Here is a 21,208-nt window from a genome sequence, read left to right as displayed (position 1 = left end):
CCCTGAAACCTCACTTCTTAAATCCAGGATTCCCATTTCTTCCCCCTACCACTAGGAGCCAAATCACTCAGCTTTGTCTTCTCCAGAGTCCATTTCCTAACTCTGGCCTCTCACCCTTCTCAGTCTGTAAGCATCTCATCCCAACATCACCCCCCTTTCTCTTCAACCGCCCAACCCAGCAGACACTAAGGATTAATCTTTATAATTTAAATATAAGAAAAGAGTAGATTTTTTTAAAAAGCAAAACCCTCTTGAATCTTCAATCCTTGTGCATATAACTGAGAAACCCTTAAATCTTTGATCCTCATATATGTAACTGAGTATTGCATCATTTGCTGAGTATATAAATGGGTGATCATCAGAAAGGTGTTTTGTTAGACATGTCTGCTGTCAGGGTGTTCTCTGCTCTATTAATTATTAATGCTGTATATTCCATTTCTATTTGGGTACTCCTGGAGCAACTACCTAGGATACGTTGTCCCTTGGCCATCACTAACCACCCTTGACTCTACATCATCCACAGAAGCTGTATTGACGGCAGTTGTGCATGACAGGGAGAGAACACAGCTTCGTTCTCAAAGTCTCTACTTGCAGCTGAAGCACTCTGAAGAAACATCAGGCCAGATTTTCATCTGCTATGAACTGATATAACTAGTGAAGACAATACAAGTGTGGTAACACCTGATGACTGCACATGACAAATGTCAATTTTACAACTACTGTAAGAGAGCAACTAGCACCTTCAGTGGAACTTTCTAACTATGGACAAAACTTAAAACATTTCACATTTTTATTGATTTACTTTCTTACCTCAAAATATGCAGTGTTTTCTCTCAAATGTTGTTCAACACAGTGACAGAGCTGAAGAATCCAGCTCCATTGTGTCTGCATGGCAGCTCTATAGGCCTTTAAGGAAGAGAGATATATTTTACAAAAGGAAATGAAAAATGAAGTGTGCATACCTTTACAGAATTTAGGAAACACAAAAGTAATGTAGCAAACACAAGCATCTCAACCTGACCTCCTCACCCAGGAAAAGCAAGCTGCAGCAAGGAAAATTCCAACTGGACCTGAAAAAAAACTGTAACTACAGCATAGTCAAATATAAGAAAACTCGCCCAGAGGGGCTGTGAAATCACCATCCTTGGGCACGTTCAGAATTCAGTCGAACAAAGCCCTGACACTGCTTTCAGCAGGGACTGGACTATATCTCCTGAGGTTCCCCCAGTCTAAGTTCATCTACCATTCTGTGTCTCTATTTACTCAATCAAAATAGCTGGATTCTTGCCTAGATACAAATCGGATATTAAAGTAATACTGAACACACAATAAAAATAATTAATCAGGACTTGCTGCAATGTATAATTTTGTGTAACAGCTGCACAGGAATTTAAAGAACATAACCTTACTCGCATAATGCCTCCTATACTGTCTGCAGTGTGCTGCCACTAGCGATGCAGTGCATGAGTGTTCACCAGCAGAGGGTACTCTTGACTTTATGAAATCAGCCAAAAGTGTCAATTTTTCAATTCTTTATGATTCTCAGGGAATTCAAGAGATTTTCCATTGGTATCAATGAATTTCAAACTGATGCATTAATGCATAGATTCTTCTATAGAAAAGGCATAAATTTCTTTCTTTCTTTTTTTTTTTTTTAAAATGTCCCAATATAGAATTATTGCAGACATTGTAACCTGCATAGTCATCTTCACTGTAATGGCCTGGTTTCATAATATGTATCTTTAAAATATTCATATATTAAGTATATAACACTGATAAGAACCCATTAGAACAGCATATACTTTTAAAGAATAGAATTCCCCACATTGCATGAAAAGTCATTTATTATTCAACGTAAAGGTCATGAGAAGGCAGGAAGGGAGTTTTCTTCATGTTTCCAATTTACGTAGATATAAACTCACTGAGCTGAAGAACCATAAAAATCCATCCTGACTATTTTTTCATTCTTAGATAATAAAACAGCTTTTTATTGTTTCCATTTTTAACACCCACTGTCTGTATTTACTCTTTTCTTGAAGATCTACAGGGAAAAGCATTTTACATTCTCCTTTGGAAACCTGTTATGACCCTATAACAGCTACAATAAATTTTCTGCAAACCGTTTACCTGTAATATAGAGCTTGATTAAAGTCTGAAGTAAATCACATCACCTGGTCCAATTTTTAACATTCAAACAAGTTTCATTATTCACTGACAAATAAGTTATGAAACCAACCCTAAACCACTATAGGAACTCATACATATAGTAAGTTACTATAAAAGCTTTACTGAAACTTCTTTCAATCCAACGGGAAAGACAAACCACATAAGGACTGTTCTGTGCCCTCAGTTTGCCAATGCAATTTGTATAAATAACTCTAGAAGCTGCAAGCATGACCAGAAATGTCTGTACAGACCAATTCTGGAAATTTTAATTTTAGAATTTAGGGGGATTTTATCTAAGGAATCCAGGATGTAACCATAACTTTACAGAACTGTTTTTACTTTTTGGAAACTGGAAGACAGATACAACAGAGATGATAAAGAGGGGGAAAAAAAAAAAAAGGCCTCATTATTCAGAGTCTTGTTGTTTAATTTCCTATGACTTAGCACTTCCCTTCTTTTCCCCAAAAATCTAAGGTCTATTAAATCACAAAACCGTTTCTTGTTTGTGTGCTGTTTTTACTAACTTACCTCAATGGTTAGCCTGGCTGGGTGATTTTCAAGAAGCAATTGCTCAGCTATTTCTTGTACTGATTTAATAACTTCTTCTTTTTGATCAAGTTCTCTCATTAATTCCTTTTTTCCAGACAAAGAAAAGATAGAAATGTTTTAGAAAACTCTTAAATTCTTAAAGATGATTTAATAATTTCTTCTGGAATATACTAACAATACATACAGCATGGTATTCCTTTTTTCTTGTTATATTGGGGTTTCTTTCACTCCAGTCATATGCAACCTCTTCCTCTTCTTTTTCATTCAGCCATATCAGCTCTCTAGTAGCACGAGACACAAAATTGTGAAGAGTATCCAGATGCCTTTCCTGATTTCTTGATGTGTTCTTTATTAAAAAGAAAAAGATTTACAAAAATCAGAATTTAAAGCTCATCCCTTATCAAAGACGATGTACACTGAAAAGCTGAACATCGAAGAGGTGTGACACTTACCAGGAGTTTTGAATACTGACTCTCCAGTTTGTGCAACTTTTCTGCGTAACTGAGTTTAAGAGGAGCAGTCATTTGGATCTGTATTTGGTATATGAGGTCAAAAGACAACAAAAAGGTTAGACATGTTAAATCATTAGATCTGATTTCATGATACGATATCTAGAGATCAGAAGTAAAAGTAACTGTGAAACCCAAACACAGTTCTAAAATTTTAAAATTCAGTTTATGGGTCACCCAGTAAGAAAGTAACTAAAGAAATAAAAAATATGGTGCTGTACCTCACTGATTTTAGCTTCTTTAAGGCTGGATTCAAATTCCTCAATAGCTTTGTGGACGTTTTTGTGATTTTCTAAATGGCTTTCAACACTTGGTAAATCTGAACCCCATTCTGCTCGATCAAGTTGCACCTTACAAACAAGAAGGAAAAATTAGCCATGATCTACAAGGAGTAAACGTAATAATTAGTGGGCTGTTTCTGTCAAAATTGCTACCTGCATTTCTTCTACCCAGGTCAACAGGTCCTGGACAAATTTCATGTTCACCTCTTCTTCCGTTAAATTCTGATCCACAAAAGCTGATTTCATGAGAGGTTTTCTGATTTGCATCAGTTTCAGTGTTTGCAGAGTCCCACTGTCTACTCCTGTCACATAGCTTTGAATTAACCGTGGTGGGATGCCTGGTGTGTAAGCGGGAGTGATGGTTGGTGTCAGTCTGGAAGTAAGACCTGATGAAAGGCCAGATGTCAAGCTGGAAGAAGTCAAAGAAGGTGTTAAACCTTGGGTCATTGCAGCATTTAATTCAGGGGTTAGGTTTGTTGTAAATCCTGAGTTTAAGCTTTCAGTTATTCCTGATATCATCAGCTTTGTTTGCTCTGTTGTCAGTGCATGCCCCTTGCTGTACACAGAAGAACATTCAGTCCGTATGGCCATCAGTTCATCACGAAGCTTTGCAACTCTATTAAAATAAAATAAAATAAATAAATAAAAATAATTTCAATGAATGCTTCTGATTAAGGTTTATCACGCTGAACTGAATGGCAATATGAATTCACATAATCTCTCACACTTTCGTTGTACTTAAATATTTATACATAAGCATTATATCAGAGTATAGGGTATGTCAGCTTATACTTCTATAAATACAGATAACAGATGCAGAAATCAGGTAACGACTAGAAAATCAGCATGGTACAGGCACTAGCATGCACCAAACACAATTCCAGGGAACAATCAGCAAAGCAGAAATCTTACAAGATACTACTACATGTTGCAGTAGATCAAACACTTGCAGTTCACTGCCAAGGGGCTGTTATGTGCTTGATCTCACCCAGTCCAGAACAAATCCTGAAAAACTTTGGAGCCACTTCTTCATAAATTGAATTATGCTGTTTAAATGCATCTTTCTGTCGAGACTGTACACACTGCCATGTATACACTAACATTGCCCCACTCATTACCTGTTAAAATATCTACAGCTATCACCAGAAATCTTGCCTCCATTTTCAAAATCAAAGTTAGTAATTCTAAAAGCATTTTAGGTGCAATAAAACAACCCAGCATCTTTACACTCAGATATCCAGTAAACATCAAACATTTAAGTCATGTTCTGGCAAATTACTTAATTTTCGCAAATGAGTACAAACAGCTCTTCTTGTCTTCAACAATGTTTGTGAGCAATGTACCCACCAGAATACCCAATAATCTGTATTTGGGGCCCAGTGACAAATTGAGAAGTTTATGAATAAAGATTTGAAAATGTTATCCATAATGGGTATCCGTATTTGGGACATTTATTTATACACATAAATACACTGTAAAGTACCTTTGCACAAGCTGGTCTGCCTGATAGTATTTTCCATCAATAAGAATTTGGGCATCAATCACTTGCTGACGGAGAAGGTTCTCAGATTCAAGAAGATACCCAGCTATCTCTGCTTCATGTTGGAACTGGAGCCCTGACTCTAATCGTTTGGTGTCCTGAGTAAATAAGAGAAAGCCATTAAGCCCTGCAGCTAAACCAAAGAGAAATAAGCTATAAGAATTCCTACTTTTTTTTGTAAAAACTTCTATTATTGAAACAATTGTGAAACATTTTGTCTAACTACCGACCAAAAAAAGGTAACAGAACTCACTCTAGGCAGTTTTTGGTATTTTCCTGAAGAAATGCTAAATTTAACAGTACAATGAAAATAAAAGTAGCAGTTATGAAGTATGCACTCAAAAATCCTAAAGAAATTTTTTTTTTTTTTTTTTACGTAGCCATTCCCTGCAGTAATGAACATGGACAAGTAAAATCACTGACTGACTTACAGACTGCAGAGCATTCCGGGCAAGTATTAGTTTGTCCTCACAGCTTCGGCTGTCCCGCTGAATCCTGTTTGCAATCTGCTGCAGCATTTCCAACCTAGGTGATGCCAGAGCATTTCAGAAAAATGAATATTAACATTATTTATATTTACTATACACGTTGAATGACTTGAAAAACAAACAAAGTACATCTAACACAAAGCACAAATACATATGCTAAGTTACCTGTTTCCTTCTAAGGTGCCATTACCAAAGCTTATACAAGATTTAATCAGTGTGGGACCACTATTAACAGAAAGAAAATTCTCGTTGGAGTCAACGCTGGTTCGAGCACTAGTACTGTTGCTAAACAGTGAATCACTGCTATGATAGCTGTAACTACTGCTATTCATTTTTACATCCAGAGCACGGTCCTTCTGGCTGTTTATATTTGCTAAAAAATGAAAAGATAAAACTCCTACAAAATGTACAGCTTCTATGGATGGAATTTCACTACTGGCTTTTGAAACACCTAGCACTCCTCCTTTAAATAGGCTTCAGTATGAATATTCAAAACCCAGCAATTAATATTCTCCCAGCTCTTCAAAGGATTTCACCTGAGGCTATGTATGCTACCTTGCTTTTGGCTTCCCTACCTTGCATTAAAGCTTTGCAAGTACAGACTAGGCAGCAACATTAGGGCGTCTCTAGGAAACAGACGCGCCAAATATTTTATTTAAGTGTCACTGAATGTCTATAAGCCAAATAAGAACTTAAAGAAGTCTTTGCAGTTTTCTCAGACTCTTCAATGAAAAGTTTCTAAAAAGGAGTTACGTGAGAACTCCACACTACAGTACAAAACACCTCCAGGTTGGGCTGACTCCTTTTCCTTCAAATGGAACTGCACAATAAAATTGGGGGAATATCACGGTTAATCAGCTCACAACAATATAATTTGAGACACCTGTACACCGTCCAACCCATCATCATTACTCCACTGTCCAAGTATGCATGTTTACTAACTGCCCTGTCCCACTAATCTGCCCTGCAAATTTCCCTTCTTCCACATTCAAAGCTAATTGCTTCTTACGGTTTTGACCGCAAAACAAGTAAGAAAAATCAGATCACTGCCCTTACATTTATATTTTAACTCAGAATTTGGGTTAGGGGTGATTTTTTCAGTGGTTTACCCCCTGCTTTTAGCACCTCCTGAAAAACTACACCCACACTGTAAGATGACTGTGTTTACGCAGAAAAGCACAGCAAAGGCACAGACACACCTCTGCAGTAATGCCAAACTCTGTTAGTTTTGCAAACTAGAGCTCAGTTGTTTGGCACTCTGCTCACTGACATCAAGTTAATTTTGATCCCATATACCAATCCGGCCACACGTTGTCTATCTGTGTTGATACTTTCAGATGTATTCACCAGACTTGCAGGCAAAGTTTTAGTACTTGCCAAATTTCAATATTAGCTGAGGTCACATTTTTGCCACAACCAAATCCCACCCCAGGAGCTGTACCAACACCTCATATTAGTGGGATGCACTAGTAACCAATACAACAAACAAGGATCAAGCTCTTGTGTCCAGACTGACTGACAATTTTACTTGATCACTAAACCAGAATCACTTGATCAACTTTTTCTCTCATTTTACAGTGACCACCACACATGTAGTCCCTATCACCATACGATCTGTTACTTTAAGTGTGTTTACCAGTCCTGAAATATGGGAAGTTTGTGTTTATGTTTGTTTACCTGTGGTCAGTCCATTTGAATAACAAAGAAATAAACTAATGTCAAACAAAGATATTCCAGCTTTCTGCAAGTAAAAATAGGATTCCTTTCGGTGAAGGCAGGCACTACCTTTGCCTTTGGCAGGTCAGGACAGATTAACCTACAAGATCTAGCAGGCTGTATTTCTTCCGCTGCTTTTCAGTGTTCTGCTCTGCATGGCAGGGACAACTTTGCCCTCCTCTATAGGAACTTCTTTTGCAGCAGGATGCTGTGAATCAGCACCTCCCATTGAATCTGACATTTCAGTCTTGCTCTTCCTTTTGTAAGCATGACACATATTTAATCAACTCGGACTGTCTTTGGGATCTTCTCTTGGCTAAAATCTGTATTTCTAAGACAATGGTCTGGATTCTTCACACTTAATTCCAGGTACTTAAAACAGAGAGAATGATCACCCTATTTTCACCAGAAAGTCAGTGCCAGAACTCTCTAGAAAGTGATTCAGATCTTAGGTGTCTCCTTTGGATGCTTAAAGTTAAAGCAGAATGAATCCAGCCCCAGGTGTCTGTACCCAGCTGCAAGCAGAAGCCCAAAGAATCATTTAACTTTGGAGTTACATAAAAATTCTTTTGGAATTAATGAATGGATAGCATCTGTGTCCATCACAGAACTCAAAAGAGGTACCATTAAAAAGCAGAAATGCTCAAAGACTGCATCAAGATTTCAAACACACTCAGTACATTATTAGTGATGTACAAAACAGCGTCACACATTCTACCATGGAAGACTGATATATGCTTTGCACATCTAAGCACTTTGTGTGCTCTTGAGTACAACCAACTTTTAAACAACCTCAGAACAGGACATTAGCCCACAATGCTGTGGACCAAGTGAACTACACATTTTATGTAAAGGATGAGGATGTGGCTTATATGAACTAGAGTTCAAGTAAGACAGCAAAATGATATGAACCTCTGAGCAATTTGTACAAAGAAGGTAGTTGTATTTGTGTTTACGTGCTTCGATGATCTGAAGCACAGATACTATTCATTATGACCTTCTGAGACTATTCCATCTGGACCTGCTTCTAGAAAGCAGATAAAGATATCAGGCCTGAACAAAGGCAGAATTACTGAATCTAGAAAACTAGTGTGGATGTTATCATGGAAGAAGACATTTACAAATTTTCAATGTGGGTTAAAACAACAGAAAATATATTAGCCAGGCCTGTCAAGTGTTCATTAGCATACCTCTCCACCTCAGGCCGAAGGGTCTTCTCTCTTTCCAGCATGGCGATAATAAGCTTTCCCCATTCTTTTTCTATGTCATTTGGATGGTAGCCTTGAGGAAGTTTGATGCGTCCAAATTCTATCCAGACCTTAAAAATTCATACAGATTTGTTATTTTAAGCCAAAGAAAAAGAACTTCTACACATTTCAATGCATGTTAAAACTTACCTCTAGCAGTTTATATAGACGTTTAATTTTTGATTTATCTGTCTCCTTTGGTGGAATTTCCATTTCTTTAAACTGTAAATACTGATTATAAAGTGCCTACAGAAACAAAAAACCCATCATCAACTTTTACTTACAATGACTATAACTCTCTATTACTCTTCAAACGCTCTTCCAATATTCTTCACAAGCTTACGTTCTTACATAGTTCTATGAAAAACGATCAGTGACAAGCTAAAGATTTGTTTTTAATTGGTTTTTTTTAAAGATTTTTTAAAGATTTGGTTTTGATTGCCTTTTTTTGTTTTGATTGTTCATATGTTAGAAATGTATTTACTGTATGTTGAAAAGGTTAAGGAGTAGTACTGCTCTACAGATGATTTGATTGTATAAATCAACAAGCATTTCATTTGTTCAAGAATGCTTTGAGTCATTAAGATAAAGTCTCATTCCAACAAGGAAGTTTAAGATGCCACACCTCACCTTCAATTCCACAGGATTGTTGGGAAATGTTCTGTCAGACATTATCGTGACATGGTGTCTGATCCACTGCATGAGGTAGTTCACCATATTCTGATATTCAACCCATTTGACTTCAACATCCTATCAAAGTACAACCCAAATTAAATATCAGAAGAAAATAATCTCAGAGCTCATTTTTGCTTTATCTTTGAAGTCTGAGGTCTTCACACACATAGAAAAGAGATTTCTAAATTCTGCAATTCTGAAACAGTATTTACTTGCTCACTACAGCTCACTTAAAGCTTCCAAATATATGATTTGAAGTTTTCAGTTTTGGTCCCAAATAATTCCACTGAAAACACAAAATTTTCTAGTTTAATAAACGCCAAATTGATAAGAATCAGAGAGGCACAATTTGCAGAAAAGTAAGAACTTTGACTCTATCCTTCTCCAACTTCAGGTATGTTGTTTTCAGTTGAGCTGTCTGCACAAATATTTTTATGTCCAAAACATGAAAGAGCTGCTACGCCTGTAAAATCTCAACCTAGAAAATCACATCAAAGAAAAGTGTAACAGCAGTCCTACAGAAGATCCAGCTAACATTCTGGAGCTGAAATCAAGAATCGTATTAATGAAGCTCACACACTGCACAAGTATTTTTCTCCTACTTACATTTGCACCAATGCCTTCACCACCTTCTGGTACTTTGGGAAATGCATCATAAAGTGATGACACATAAGTTATTACTGACTTCTCATCAGGTGAGGAAACATCAACATCTAAAAGAGCAAGACAGAACAATGTTTTATCACGTAGCTGTAAGAATGCCCACAAATATGCTACAACCTGCATACAGTTTGGATTTTATTTTAATGTTAGGGTTTTTGCAAAGCCCTTTACAGCTATCTTACCTTCAGGATCCAGAAGTCTGGCAACACCAAGTTTTTCTGCTACAAAAAAAGCATGTTCTAAATTTGCAAGGTTGCTTTGAACAGCAACGGTATTCATGTCTATCAGGTCCGGCCTGTCAAATAAAAAAAGTAACACTTGATTACAACTCTTTACCAGTTTTAAATCACTGCCATATTTGTAAATCAAACCGAGAGCATGGATGGATACAGCAATAGAGTTTTCAATAAAAAAGGATTTCATTAAAATCATGTGAACAAGCTGAGGTGAGTGCTAAGTGATAAACACGAGCAGCAGGCAACTACAACACCGTCAGTTCTTTATCTACAAGCTAAAGTTTCTAGCCATCGCTTACATATACATTTAATTTTTTTTCTTATGCATGTTTATTCATGTGCATTGCCATTGTATTATCACGGCTTATCCTTTCCACTGCCATTGAGGAGGTTAAACGTGCTTTTCTCTTTAGGACTCATTTACATGAGGAAGTTAGTTTCTACTGCCTTTACAAGTTTTTAGACATTCTGCATCAAACTCTTCAGCACATGCCAGAACCCATACAGTAACAAGTTCAGTCACAAAAGCATCATTTTAATCTGGAAGACAAGTATTCTTATACTGAGCTTTAAAGAAGTCTTTTTCAAACTGCACTGAAGCCCTGCTTTCAGATAAACACTGCTGACAGTGGTCTTGTAGAAAACCCTCAACCCCACACACTTACACCTTCACACCTTCATCCTGCTAAACTCCACTGTCAGCCACAACACTCTTTTTTTAATGAAATACCCGTCTTAAGCCAATCTTACCTATAAATGTTTTTAAGATCCGTATTATCCTGTACCAATATCACTACTTTAATGTTTTAAATGAATGTAAAACTACAAAATTAATATTGCCCTTTAGATTTGCTATATGGTGCTTGGCTTTTAGATCTTGCGATCCTCAGGGCAGAGTGTGTTACTGTCTGACTCTTTCACCACTGGGAATTCTCTTAGCCATAACAACTAAATGGAAGAAGGGATTTTCAAAGATGCTGAGCAAAAACTCATCCCCCTGAAGCCAACTATGGTCACAAGCTCTGAAACCTTTGCTACTAAAATCCTATACTACTGAAAACTAGACTCACACTGAAAAAACTCTAAAACAAAACCCTAAAAGAAGAAACATACGACATATAAGCATTAGTGAACAATTCAATCCTTAAATTTTCTCATTTTTGTTTCTAGAGAAACTATTTTCTTAGGTTTACCTAGCAGGAGCTTTAAATAATTGCAACAGAGAGAAATAAAATTGTTAAATATCACATTGTTCAAAGCAAATTATAACATTTCGTTTGGCAACACCCCAAATCCCCTTGATCACAAAATGGTATTAACTTTGGAAAACTCAACACAAGCTTGTCTCTGAATTAACTACAAGGTACTGTAAATAAAAATGTGTTTCTTTTCAGCTGTTTAGAATCACTGGTTTCCCTGTGCTCATTAGAAGACAAGTCTACAAGATAGATAATAATACTGTACCTATTATTTCTTGAAAGAACATTTAATTAATAATAAAACTTAAGTGGAAACATAATCCTTCTAACCCAGTGGGACTTTCCACTTCCAATACACTTAGTGGGAGCATGATCAAGCTCACGCCATTCTTCTCTGCATTTCAGTGCAACGAAGACAACACAACGAAACCAGTATCATCTGTTGCTCTTAGCAGCACAGAAAATCCATGAAAAATAAAAGACAATACTAGAAAAGGAAACAGAGCACACCAGTTTCTTATTTCAGCCACAATAATGGAGACAGTATGAGTAATAAAGATTGCTTTCACAGCACAGTTCTGACAAGAGAAGCAGTTTTCTGTAAGTGTACACTGTTGGTTTGCTTATTTTTTTCACCTGCCTTCTTTACATTTGTTTCACATTTGATAAAAATGGCCCAAGAAACACTTAAACTGCCTGTCCAATTGCCAACTCTCAGAACAAGAAAGGACAAGTTATTGCAAAAGCCTTGACTAATGAGCTGCAAGCTGCAGACACTGACATGATAATCTCCTTAAAATAAAGCTTTCATTTAGATGAAGAAGAGGTAAGGTTTTTCTCACTGCAATAAAGGTAAAAATCAAAAGAACTGCTGTTGTGTAATACATCATTTTACATTGGTGTTGTGGTTTCACCCCCCAGCTGAAAAGACCACTCCATGAGATGCCTCCCCTCCTTTTAAACATACTGTCCCATCCCTGCAACTCCTACTAGCATAGGGTTATTCCAGTTCCCCTTTTAAGAACAAGGAAAAACTGCAACTAATACTGATGTTTTCAGTCAATTATATGCTTAACACATAGCATAGTGAACTAGATTAACTAGTCCATATTTATCTAACGTTTTGATCTACCAGAAAATACTACAAAAGACAGCATTTGTCTCTGTCTTGATAGCGCTTGCCTTTGTTTTTTTGAAACAGACAGAAGGCTCAATAGGCTTTCCCTTTTATAACTTAAATACAAAAGCACCTGGTGATGGCCATGGGAAGTGCATGCTGCCAGAGGCTTGGGGCCTCCACCCTCTGCAGGTCACCCCTTCCTCTTCCCAAATAGTAGAGGGAAACATTGCAGAGCCACAGAAAAAGGAGCTTACCTCCCAGAGCTCAGTAAAAGACTTTTTTAATCCCCAGAAAAATGCGTCAAAAAAACATGGCTCAGGAAATCACTGATTGACAGATTGTTCATTTTAAGAGTGTTTTCTCAGGATTTTAAATGAAAATAAAAGTCATTTTTATCTGCTGTAAGCTTGCAGAGATACCTGTCCACTAACTGGGTACATGGCAATTTGCATTTGAGCACACACATGTGGATTTCAGTACTGTTCCCTGATCACCATCCTTCTCTGAAGAATCAAGGGAAACCATTACTATAAGCACAGATTGTGCAGTGCATGTTGTGGGGCTGTATTATAAAGACTTACAAATATTTTCCAGTATCTTTAGTATTTCGTTCCTCCTTTGAATTCTGAAATACTACTAACTGCTTAAATTGCAGTTGTGATGAGTATCCTCCTAATACATATTTATTTGTCTTAACTGAAGTAAACGCTAGATTTAAAAGCATCATCCATCATGGCAAACATTTCCATTTTTAAGGCTAAAAAGAAAATACATGAGTTTTGTGGAAGCTATTTGTCATGTATTATAAATATATTTTATATCAATTTGCATAGCACTATTAAGTGGTTTTATACACAGTCAAGAACAAATTAAACTAAATGCACTATAAGTAAAAGACGATGACTCTACCTTCTGTCATAATATTGTGAGTCATCTTATGGCTGACTTTTCAGCGGGCTGGGGCCTTGCCATCAAAACACACACATAAACATCCCAAAGACCAGCCGAGTTGGAACATTCCATGCAAAAGAGATGCTTCTGCTGCAGCCGCACCTAAATCAAAGGGTTTGGCTCCACATCGCAAGTCATTAATCATTTCATTTATAAAAAGACTGGTGCCTGCCATTTGAGACCTTAGTGTAGGTGTTAGAAATTAGACACAATTTGTATCAGAAGTGAGGCAAAAAAAGGTGTGATTAATACCACTTCAATTAGGAAGCTGACAAAATTATGATCAATTCAAGAAAACAAATACCTAACACCACAAAGAGAAGCAAGTGAACAGTATCTGCAGGACAGCATAAAGAAATGAAGGGGTTTATAATGCAAGTTGCAGGGATCAAATGCAAGCTTTCTACTCTGCAAAGACTCCTTGGAATCAAAGAGTTGTACATAATAAATAAAGTTAGGCACACGTAGATTTTCCCATAGCCAGAACCTAATACCTAGTAAAACAGTTCAAGATCCAAACTAGCAGCTATGCTATTTGCCCATTAAAACAAGAGGTTAGATCTGAAAGGAATTTGGTATTTCGGAGTAGAAAAAGACATTTAACTGAACTTTTATTTTCCCAGTCGATGAAGAAATCACATCCTTTTCTTCACTGTTCCCGGATGACAGTTGCTCAAGTTACAACAATGTTTAACTTTATTAAAACATATATGCATCAGAGTAATATTCCACATGAAAATACTGTTAACAAGTTCAGGAGACTAACTAACAAGCCTGAAGTTATTTACAAGAACCATCTAAACTGTTTAATCTACACAACTCCATTTCAGTCAAAACTCTGTACGCTGCCTGAGTAATACCTGATATTAAAAGGGTATTTCTTTCTGGGCTTATATTGAGCAGAAATACTAATATAGTGAGTTTCAAGCAGAACTCTCAGAAACATGACTGAAGATGCAGAGTGAAGTGTACACGTCACTATAGTCCAGTTAGCTTTTCCACTGCTGTAATTAGAAAATGCCTATAAAAATTAAACAAACCCTTTGCTTCATTGCTCACAGACAACTGAAAAGGATGAGTGCCAGGAAAGACTCATGCATTTTTCAGGGATGGGAGGACTACTGAAACAAATTAATGACCATGCCAGAATACATAGTCATAAAATATTTTTTTTAAAAAGACAAGAATAGAGACACATTTCTGTGGGATAGAACACATATAGGATAGGATTCAACACATATATCAGAAGGGAGCGCAATAAATATATTATCATCTACTCTAGAGATCTTGGTTAATACCAGAAAGATTGCAAAGAAAGGAATCAGAAAATAGGAAATGTCCACATAAAACAGAAATTTTAGCTCTATCTCTTCTAACATATATCTCCTGTTATTTTCCCAAGAACTCTACAAATGAGATGATGAAGCAAAATCTATTTATTATTTAACCTACTATATAGTAATGCCTACCATTTAACCTGTCCCTTAACAGAGTTTCAAAAGCACTAAAAAATATTTATACCAGCTTATATGCTGTGTCAATGTTTGGGAACTTATTAAAGAATTTGTCTCTACATCAGGTACAAATCTAAGTCTTGTCCAAAAGAGCTTGCCAAAGAGCCGCTTTGGAAAGATTGATGTATCACTACAGTGGGAATGACTCCTGGACTTCAGCTAACATGTACTGTTCTTGTGGGCATTTTTATTGACGCCCAATGTTCACAGATGTTGTGCTCTGTACACTGTCATGACCATGAGATCTAGTTATTTTATTGGAGGTACCCTCTGCTAATGCATGTGCCTACCACAGTTACTTTCCTGATCTTTTTTCCATTATCACATGGGAGCTTCAATATAAAGGATGCCATTCCTTAGGGAAAAAAAGGTCATATAGGACTAGCTGGGTTCAGTAACCCAGTTTCAGAGAACACGGAAACCCAAATTTCAGGTAGGAGAGTAGTTCCGATTTCCTTCCACATAGTCCAACCACTTACAAAGGAGAAAGAGGAGAATTTCTCCTCAAAAACGGCAAGCAAGTATGACTTTGTGACATTAAGGAGGAACAGATCTCTTCCATCATCAGAATCAACAACCACAATACAGACACACAGCACAAGGTTCTGTAGCAGGTACCTTGATGTCAAAAACCCCATGCTGAAGAGAGTAAGTACAATGTTGACTCCTGAGTCAACACTATCCTCCACTATACACTAGGCTACCACACTTTAAGAAGCTCTGGATTCCTTACAAAATTGTGGATTTGTCTCAGAAGGACCTATAGACAACAATCAGACATGAGGAGGTTTTCTACCTTGAGTTTTTTGCTCTATGTTGGGAAAGAACCCTTCAGTCTCAGACCTCAGTACAGAAATGTGAGCACTGATTTCCATGCCAACATCTGCAACTGGCAAAAGTTTTGAACCAGATGTCCAGACACCTGAACCAGGTGACCTGTTTTGCTTGAAGATCCTCAGCACTGGTGCTTGGGTTCATGTGTCTGCTAGATGGACAGTTTTGCACACTACTCACAAGCATTAGAGTAGAAAAGCTAGAAAATTAAACATGAAAGATTCATCATGGACTTAAGTGTCATGGAGTATCTAAACGAAGAACTGGCTGTAGCTGTCCTTCAGAGGAAATGGTCAGTCAAAAGACAGGCAGGACTTTTAATCTATAGTCGCAACACTTAAGTGGAGCCACCCAGAAAAGGAGGTTTGCACAGAATAATGTGCAGTCAGGTCTGATCACCAGTCACCAGCCTCAAGCACTCACAGGATATTAACTGTAGACTGTAACTTTTATGGAGAATGGTTTTGGTTCTTTTTAACAGATTCACACAGACGTGAAAAGAAAGAACAGAGAAAGATTTGAAAGCCTCCAACCTTCATACTTCCCCAAGATTACAAGGTCTCTTATTACATGTGCATGAGGACGAGGAAAGTAACAGGGGGTGAGATTCAGCTCCAGATCCAGACACATAAATTTAGGTGTATACTTGCAAATGTCTATACGTATTTTATCATAGTCAGTGGAAATCTGGCCAATCTATCTGGTGCAACGTACCTAGCAGGCTATTCAGAATCTGAGAATTACTTCAGAGCGAGCCATATCTACTGACCATACTGAGTAGAAGTTTAGATAACTGCAAAGCTGTCATGAAATGTTCTGTCTCAGTGAACATGCATGTTTTAAGACTGGCACTTGCAGAAAAATAAAGCAATGCTGTACATTTTATGTGCAGAATTGTTTAACTGGCTCTCACAGACTTGATGACAACGATTACTGCAGATTTGCTTAGGACTTCTTGAACACTTTCTCATTCAATTAATATGAAACAAATTCCAAAAGGCTACCAAAATTTTACCACTGTATTTAAGGAGATGCATGGTATGTCATGTCTGCTAGCTCATCATTCAGCACTTGACTGGAATTTTAAAGGTGAAAGCAGGTGAAAAGTACGCCATGAAATTCTTTTATCTTGGCCAAGTGATACAGACTATTTGAAATAAGATACATAAATATTTGACTACTGTTCAGAAATCTCTTTTTTAGGGGGGAGATATGGAAAATATTTCATGTAATATCAAATGTGAGACTGAAATGACTGTTCAACCATAGAGTTTACAATAACATCTTCAACTAACACATGACATGGGGACACAGAAATTACCCCAACGCATCAAACCACTGGGTGAAGCTGAGCAGTGTCATCACTGAAGTCAGGCAACGCTTCAGAAGTCAGGGAAAATGCAAACAATTTTCAAATTGAAAACTGTCATTATAGAAAACTTTTATCCTTACAACTGTGATAAGCCAAAAAGCATGCTGCTGAAGACAGCTCTGCATATTGTTTGTACAAGTATATAGCAAATTCTTTTCTCAAGCTTCACAGGTCCCCAGCCTCAATGACACACAGTGCTAATGTATTTCACATGATCATTATGACTTGTACACTCTTTTTGGTTTTGTCTTCTCTTGTGTTGGTATGACAGGAATGCCTGTACTATTCATTATTTTATGTGCCTCTATAGATTTCACTCAATGCCTCTCTGAAGATGAACAATCATGTCTTTTTACTCCCTCAGAAGCTGAAAATTCTCATGTGATCTGAACTCTTCAGCTCTCTTTTGTGTATCTTTTTCATAATTTTTCATATAAATTTTCAGATACGATAATTCTGAAAAAAAATTATCGCAAGTGATGGTGAGCTGGAAACACTGTAACAAGGGCACACTATTTACAGATACATTTCCCATCTCTTCTTCAGACCTCCCAACATGTTATATTAAGACTTCCAATAGAAAAAGAATGAATGTTTCAGCTGCACTAAAAATAAGGAAAAAAAGCCCTCAGGTACCCTGACATTAATTTAGTCCCTAACAATATACACAGCTAATTCAGATAATTTCTTCTATCATGCATGTCCTTGATTTGAGAAGCACTGAGTTTAATAAACCTACTGAAGCCTCCTGTTCCACCTTTGTCAGCACAGCAAAACTTTACCTGTAACTTGCCATACCAATTGATTTAGATAAAGACACAATTGAGGCATTGTAACATCAAAGACCTATTAGTTAAACATTGAGTTCAGCTTTAGCCATGCTTAATCACAACTTGGCAGTAAGTTTGCAATGTAGATTTCAAGCTCAGTATACACATGAATGAAACTGGAAAGGATCTCAGTTAGTCCTTTCACTGGCTTTAAAAAGAGATTTTACATTCTCTTTGTATATGAGATGTTTTTGTCATTACAAAAGCAGTAATGGTATAGTAACTTTGCCAAATTTTTGCCTATGATAAAATTTAAATAGGAACAAGGCTCATAGCTGTTAACCTCAATCCACACTGGGCAGTCTACAGAAATAGCCATAAATAATGTACCTTACCATGGAGTGTTTGAATACCAAAAAGACAATGAAGAAACCCAACCAAATGATTCTTCTGTTCCATTCCCTGAGAAAACTCTCCAGATCCCAGCAGCAACTGCCTCACACACTAGCTTCCCAGTGGGATTACCAACAGGGAAGAAGGGTGAGGTACCACAATGAGTTCAAAAGATTTCCCAAAGGCTCCTTGTGCCATTCTTCCTTGGAGACAATCAGTTCTCCATGTGCCACAAATCTGCAAAAGGCATTGCCAGAAGATCAAGACCTCACCCTATTTGATTTATCATGGGCACATATGCCACCACTACTCAGACACCATACCCTTTTGGATAAAGACTTCTAACACCCTTAGGTATCCTGGTCTTTACAAATCAAAGAGTAAGAGACACGTGAAACTGGAATAAAAAACTGGCCTTTCAATCCAAAACTTTATTTTTGGTTTACTCCCATCTGGCCTAAGCAAGAGAAAAGCTTTGATTTCATCCCAATACATTTTTTCTTCTCAATTACTGCAAAAAGAAAGCCGTCATCTTTCATTCGGCTGCTATTTAGCAGTAGGATCCAGCACAACATACACAGGGATCATTTTAAGTCCAGATCTGAAATTAATCAACCCAACTCCCTGGAAGTCTTCCATCTAATACCTACGAAGGCTAACCACCACAACAGAAGATGTTAAAATTGCACACCCACTTCCAGTACTATTTTAATATAGCCTTTACCAAGAGCCATCACAGAATTTTTCTGAGTGCATTCAATTAAACTGCAACTGAGATTACGTGCTACTTCTAAATCTATATGCATATGCATACTCAGACAAGTAATATTAAAAGCATGTCTGCTTGTCAATAATTTTAATCATCCTAAATGCTGTTTATCTCACAAATTGCCAATTCTTAATGCCAAGTTCATTTCTTCTACATAACAAAAACTGTTGAAAACAGTAATATCCATGCTTCTGAACAATGAGGCGGTGGGAAGCGGGCGACAAGGCAACCAAACCCACATTTTCTTTTTGTTAAAGCTGGGTAACAATAAATTACAAGTCACAAAACGACAAGCTAAAACTAGCAGACCCAACTAATCTCTTTATTTAAAACATATCCCCTAGCATTTTAAAGCTTGACACTGTGTAATATTTAGTTTCTTTCTCATTCATTCCCCAAGGGTGTTCAACGTGTTACTGCAAACTGAGGCATCACTATCACTCCCCTTAAGGAATGTATTCATGTCAGTACCTGATTAGCTGCAACATGTTTTAACATCAGAGGGATGCCACATGTACTGCCAGCCAGGAGCTTAGTGTTCAACTAACTACACATACCTAGCAAATCGTCCCCGGTAAGGTTGAAACAGCTTGTTCTAAAGCAGAACAGTTATTTAACAGGCAGGAATCTAGCTTGCTCCCTGCTATACCACGCTCCAAAACACATCTGCTAAGTAATTCTGAAAGCATATGGAGTTATTATAGTAATATTTCAAAAGAAAAAAAAGAAAACACTGTGACCCTAGAAAATTTGTCTCTCTTACGTTATCATTTATGGAGCTGTCACAGTGCTACTTCCTTTGGGGACACACTCTTTGCTGCAGCTTCTATTCCTCCTCTTCCCACATGAAGCACTCGGCGTACCTACACTCTTTCTGTGCTGCATTCACTGTTAGCCTCTGTTCCTCTCATTTGGGAATAGTAGTAATTTTCTCCTCACTCTCTCTAAACTGTATATAACTTAAAACTACAGGCATCGTTAAGGTCTTGCACAAAGTTTACCAGTAGCAAAGGCTCCTTTGGATCAGATCCCCATATTTCTTTAACAATACAGTAAAATATCTTTTTCTTCAAGCTTGTGCTCAAAATGCCCCCCTTTGAACTCTATCACCACTTTCACTCTCTGCAGCATTTCTAACACTTATTCTTGTTAGGTGGTGCCAAAATTTGTAGACAACTGTCTGTATGTGGTCTCATCAAACCCTGGTATAGCATTACATGAAATAATCTCACTTGTTATCTTGTCTCAAACCCTTCATGTGTATACTACAGTCCTGCTTGCTTGTCAGACTCCTGCCTGACCTAAACACGGTTTATCCATTTTTTTCCCTAACCAGCGTCTTTCCCATTTTGTATGGTTGCTGAAATTCACCTAAAAGTCCAGACCTAACTGGACATGTCTATGCTGAAAGAGTACAGAAGGCCAGATCAAGGGCCCACAGCTCTTTAATTGCTAGTTCCTTCCCATAGCATGACCATGGCCCACTGTAACCCACACCCTCCCAGGCAATGCATGAGCCCAGTTCAAGTAGCAACACTGACCCAGGACTGCTCTCGAGAGACTGCACCCCTGTCTGGGGGACGGAGGGGAGAGTTCAGCCATGCAGACACAAGCCCTGCTGTACTGCTTACCCACAGGGCCAGAGAGCCGGGGCTGGACCCGCTTCATTTACTAGAACAGACCTAATACCTGAGATTTGAACTTGAAAACCATGGCTTTATCTGGGAACTGAGCTTGCAGAACTTCCTGAACAGATGCTGTTTTTCACCATACAGGCACCACTGGGGCTACTCATTAAATGCTATTATCTAGTTACACAAGAACATACTGCTCTTGCTGGAACTCCTTTTGTAAATGCTAAAAGCAAAATTACCTCTTTATTATAAAAATTGTAAGAATACAGAAATATAGGAAGGAGTGCACACATTTATACAAAAAGCATGTATGTCTGACGTGAATCTTCTTTTCCTATCTACCATACTTCACTTTTTTTCTTGAGAAAGTAGGATGAGCTGGTATGTAACCATGTCTGTTTTCTGAGTATCAGTAGCCACTGTCCTTAACAAACTGTCTATAGGTGGCAATTAACTGTAAATCTTACCGCTAGTATTTTTGCTATTTCTTAAATTCCATTTTCAGACACTTTATAAATGAAATTGCCTGTAGTCCTTAGGTACCAAAGGCTCAGGGCAGTCTGAGGTCAAAAAACAGCACTT

General features: G+C 37.5%; 1 protein-coding gene across 9 annotated transcripts in view; it reads right to left on the bottom strand.

The window, feature by feature from the left end:
• DST (dystonin) overlaps window positions 1-21,208 on the bottom strand; it is a 316,145-nt gene that overhangs the window by 141,486 nt on the left and 153,451 nt on the right. For 8 of the 9 annotated variants that reach the window (XM_074819863.1, XM_074819864.1, XM_074819867.1 and 5 more), the window contains 13 exons: window positions 10,017-10,129; window positions 9,778-9,884; window positions 9,127-9,246; window positions 8,647-8,742; window positions 8,440-8,567; window positions 5,477-5,570; window positions 4,989-5,143; window positions 3,659-4,121; window positions 3,446-3,574; window positions 3,168-3,245; window positions 2,900-3,061; window positions 2,695-2,799; window positions 811-906 (listed from right to left, as the gene is read on the bottom strand). In XM_074819863.1, the coding sequence (XP_074675964.1) occupies window positions 811-906; window positions 2,695-2,799; window positions 2,900-3,061; window positions 3,168-3,245; window positions 3,446-3,574; window positions 3,659-4,121; window positions 4,989-5,143; window positions 5,477-5,570; window positions 8,440-8,567; window positions 8,647-8,742; window positions 9,127-9,246; window positions 9,778-9,884; window positions 10,017-10,129 (1,846 nt within the window). Of the gene's footprint in view, window positions 1-810; window positions 907-2,694; window positions 2,800-2,899; window positions 3,062-3,167; window positions 3,246-3,445; window positions 3,575-3,658; window positions 4,122-4,988; window positions 5,144-5,476; window positions 5,571-5,698; window positions 5,866-8,439; window positions 8,568-8,646; window positions 8,743-9,126; window positions 9,247-9,777; window positions 9,885-10,016; window positions 10,130-21,208 lie in introns of those variants that run through there. The other variant, XM_074819872.1, reaches the window with a different exon arrangement.

The sequence above is a fragment of the Strix aluco genome, chromosome 3 (assembly GCF_031877795.1).
Source record: "Strix aluco isolate bStrAlu1 chromosome 3, bStrAlu1.hap1, whole genome shotgun sequence".
NCBI classification, from domain to species: domain Eukaryota; kingdom Metazoa; phylum Chordata; class Aves; order Strigiformes; family Strigidae; genus Strix; species Strix aluco.
The sequence above is the reverse complement of the archived record's forward strand: the minus strand, read 5'-3'. Positions and strand labels throughout refer to the sequence as shown.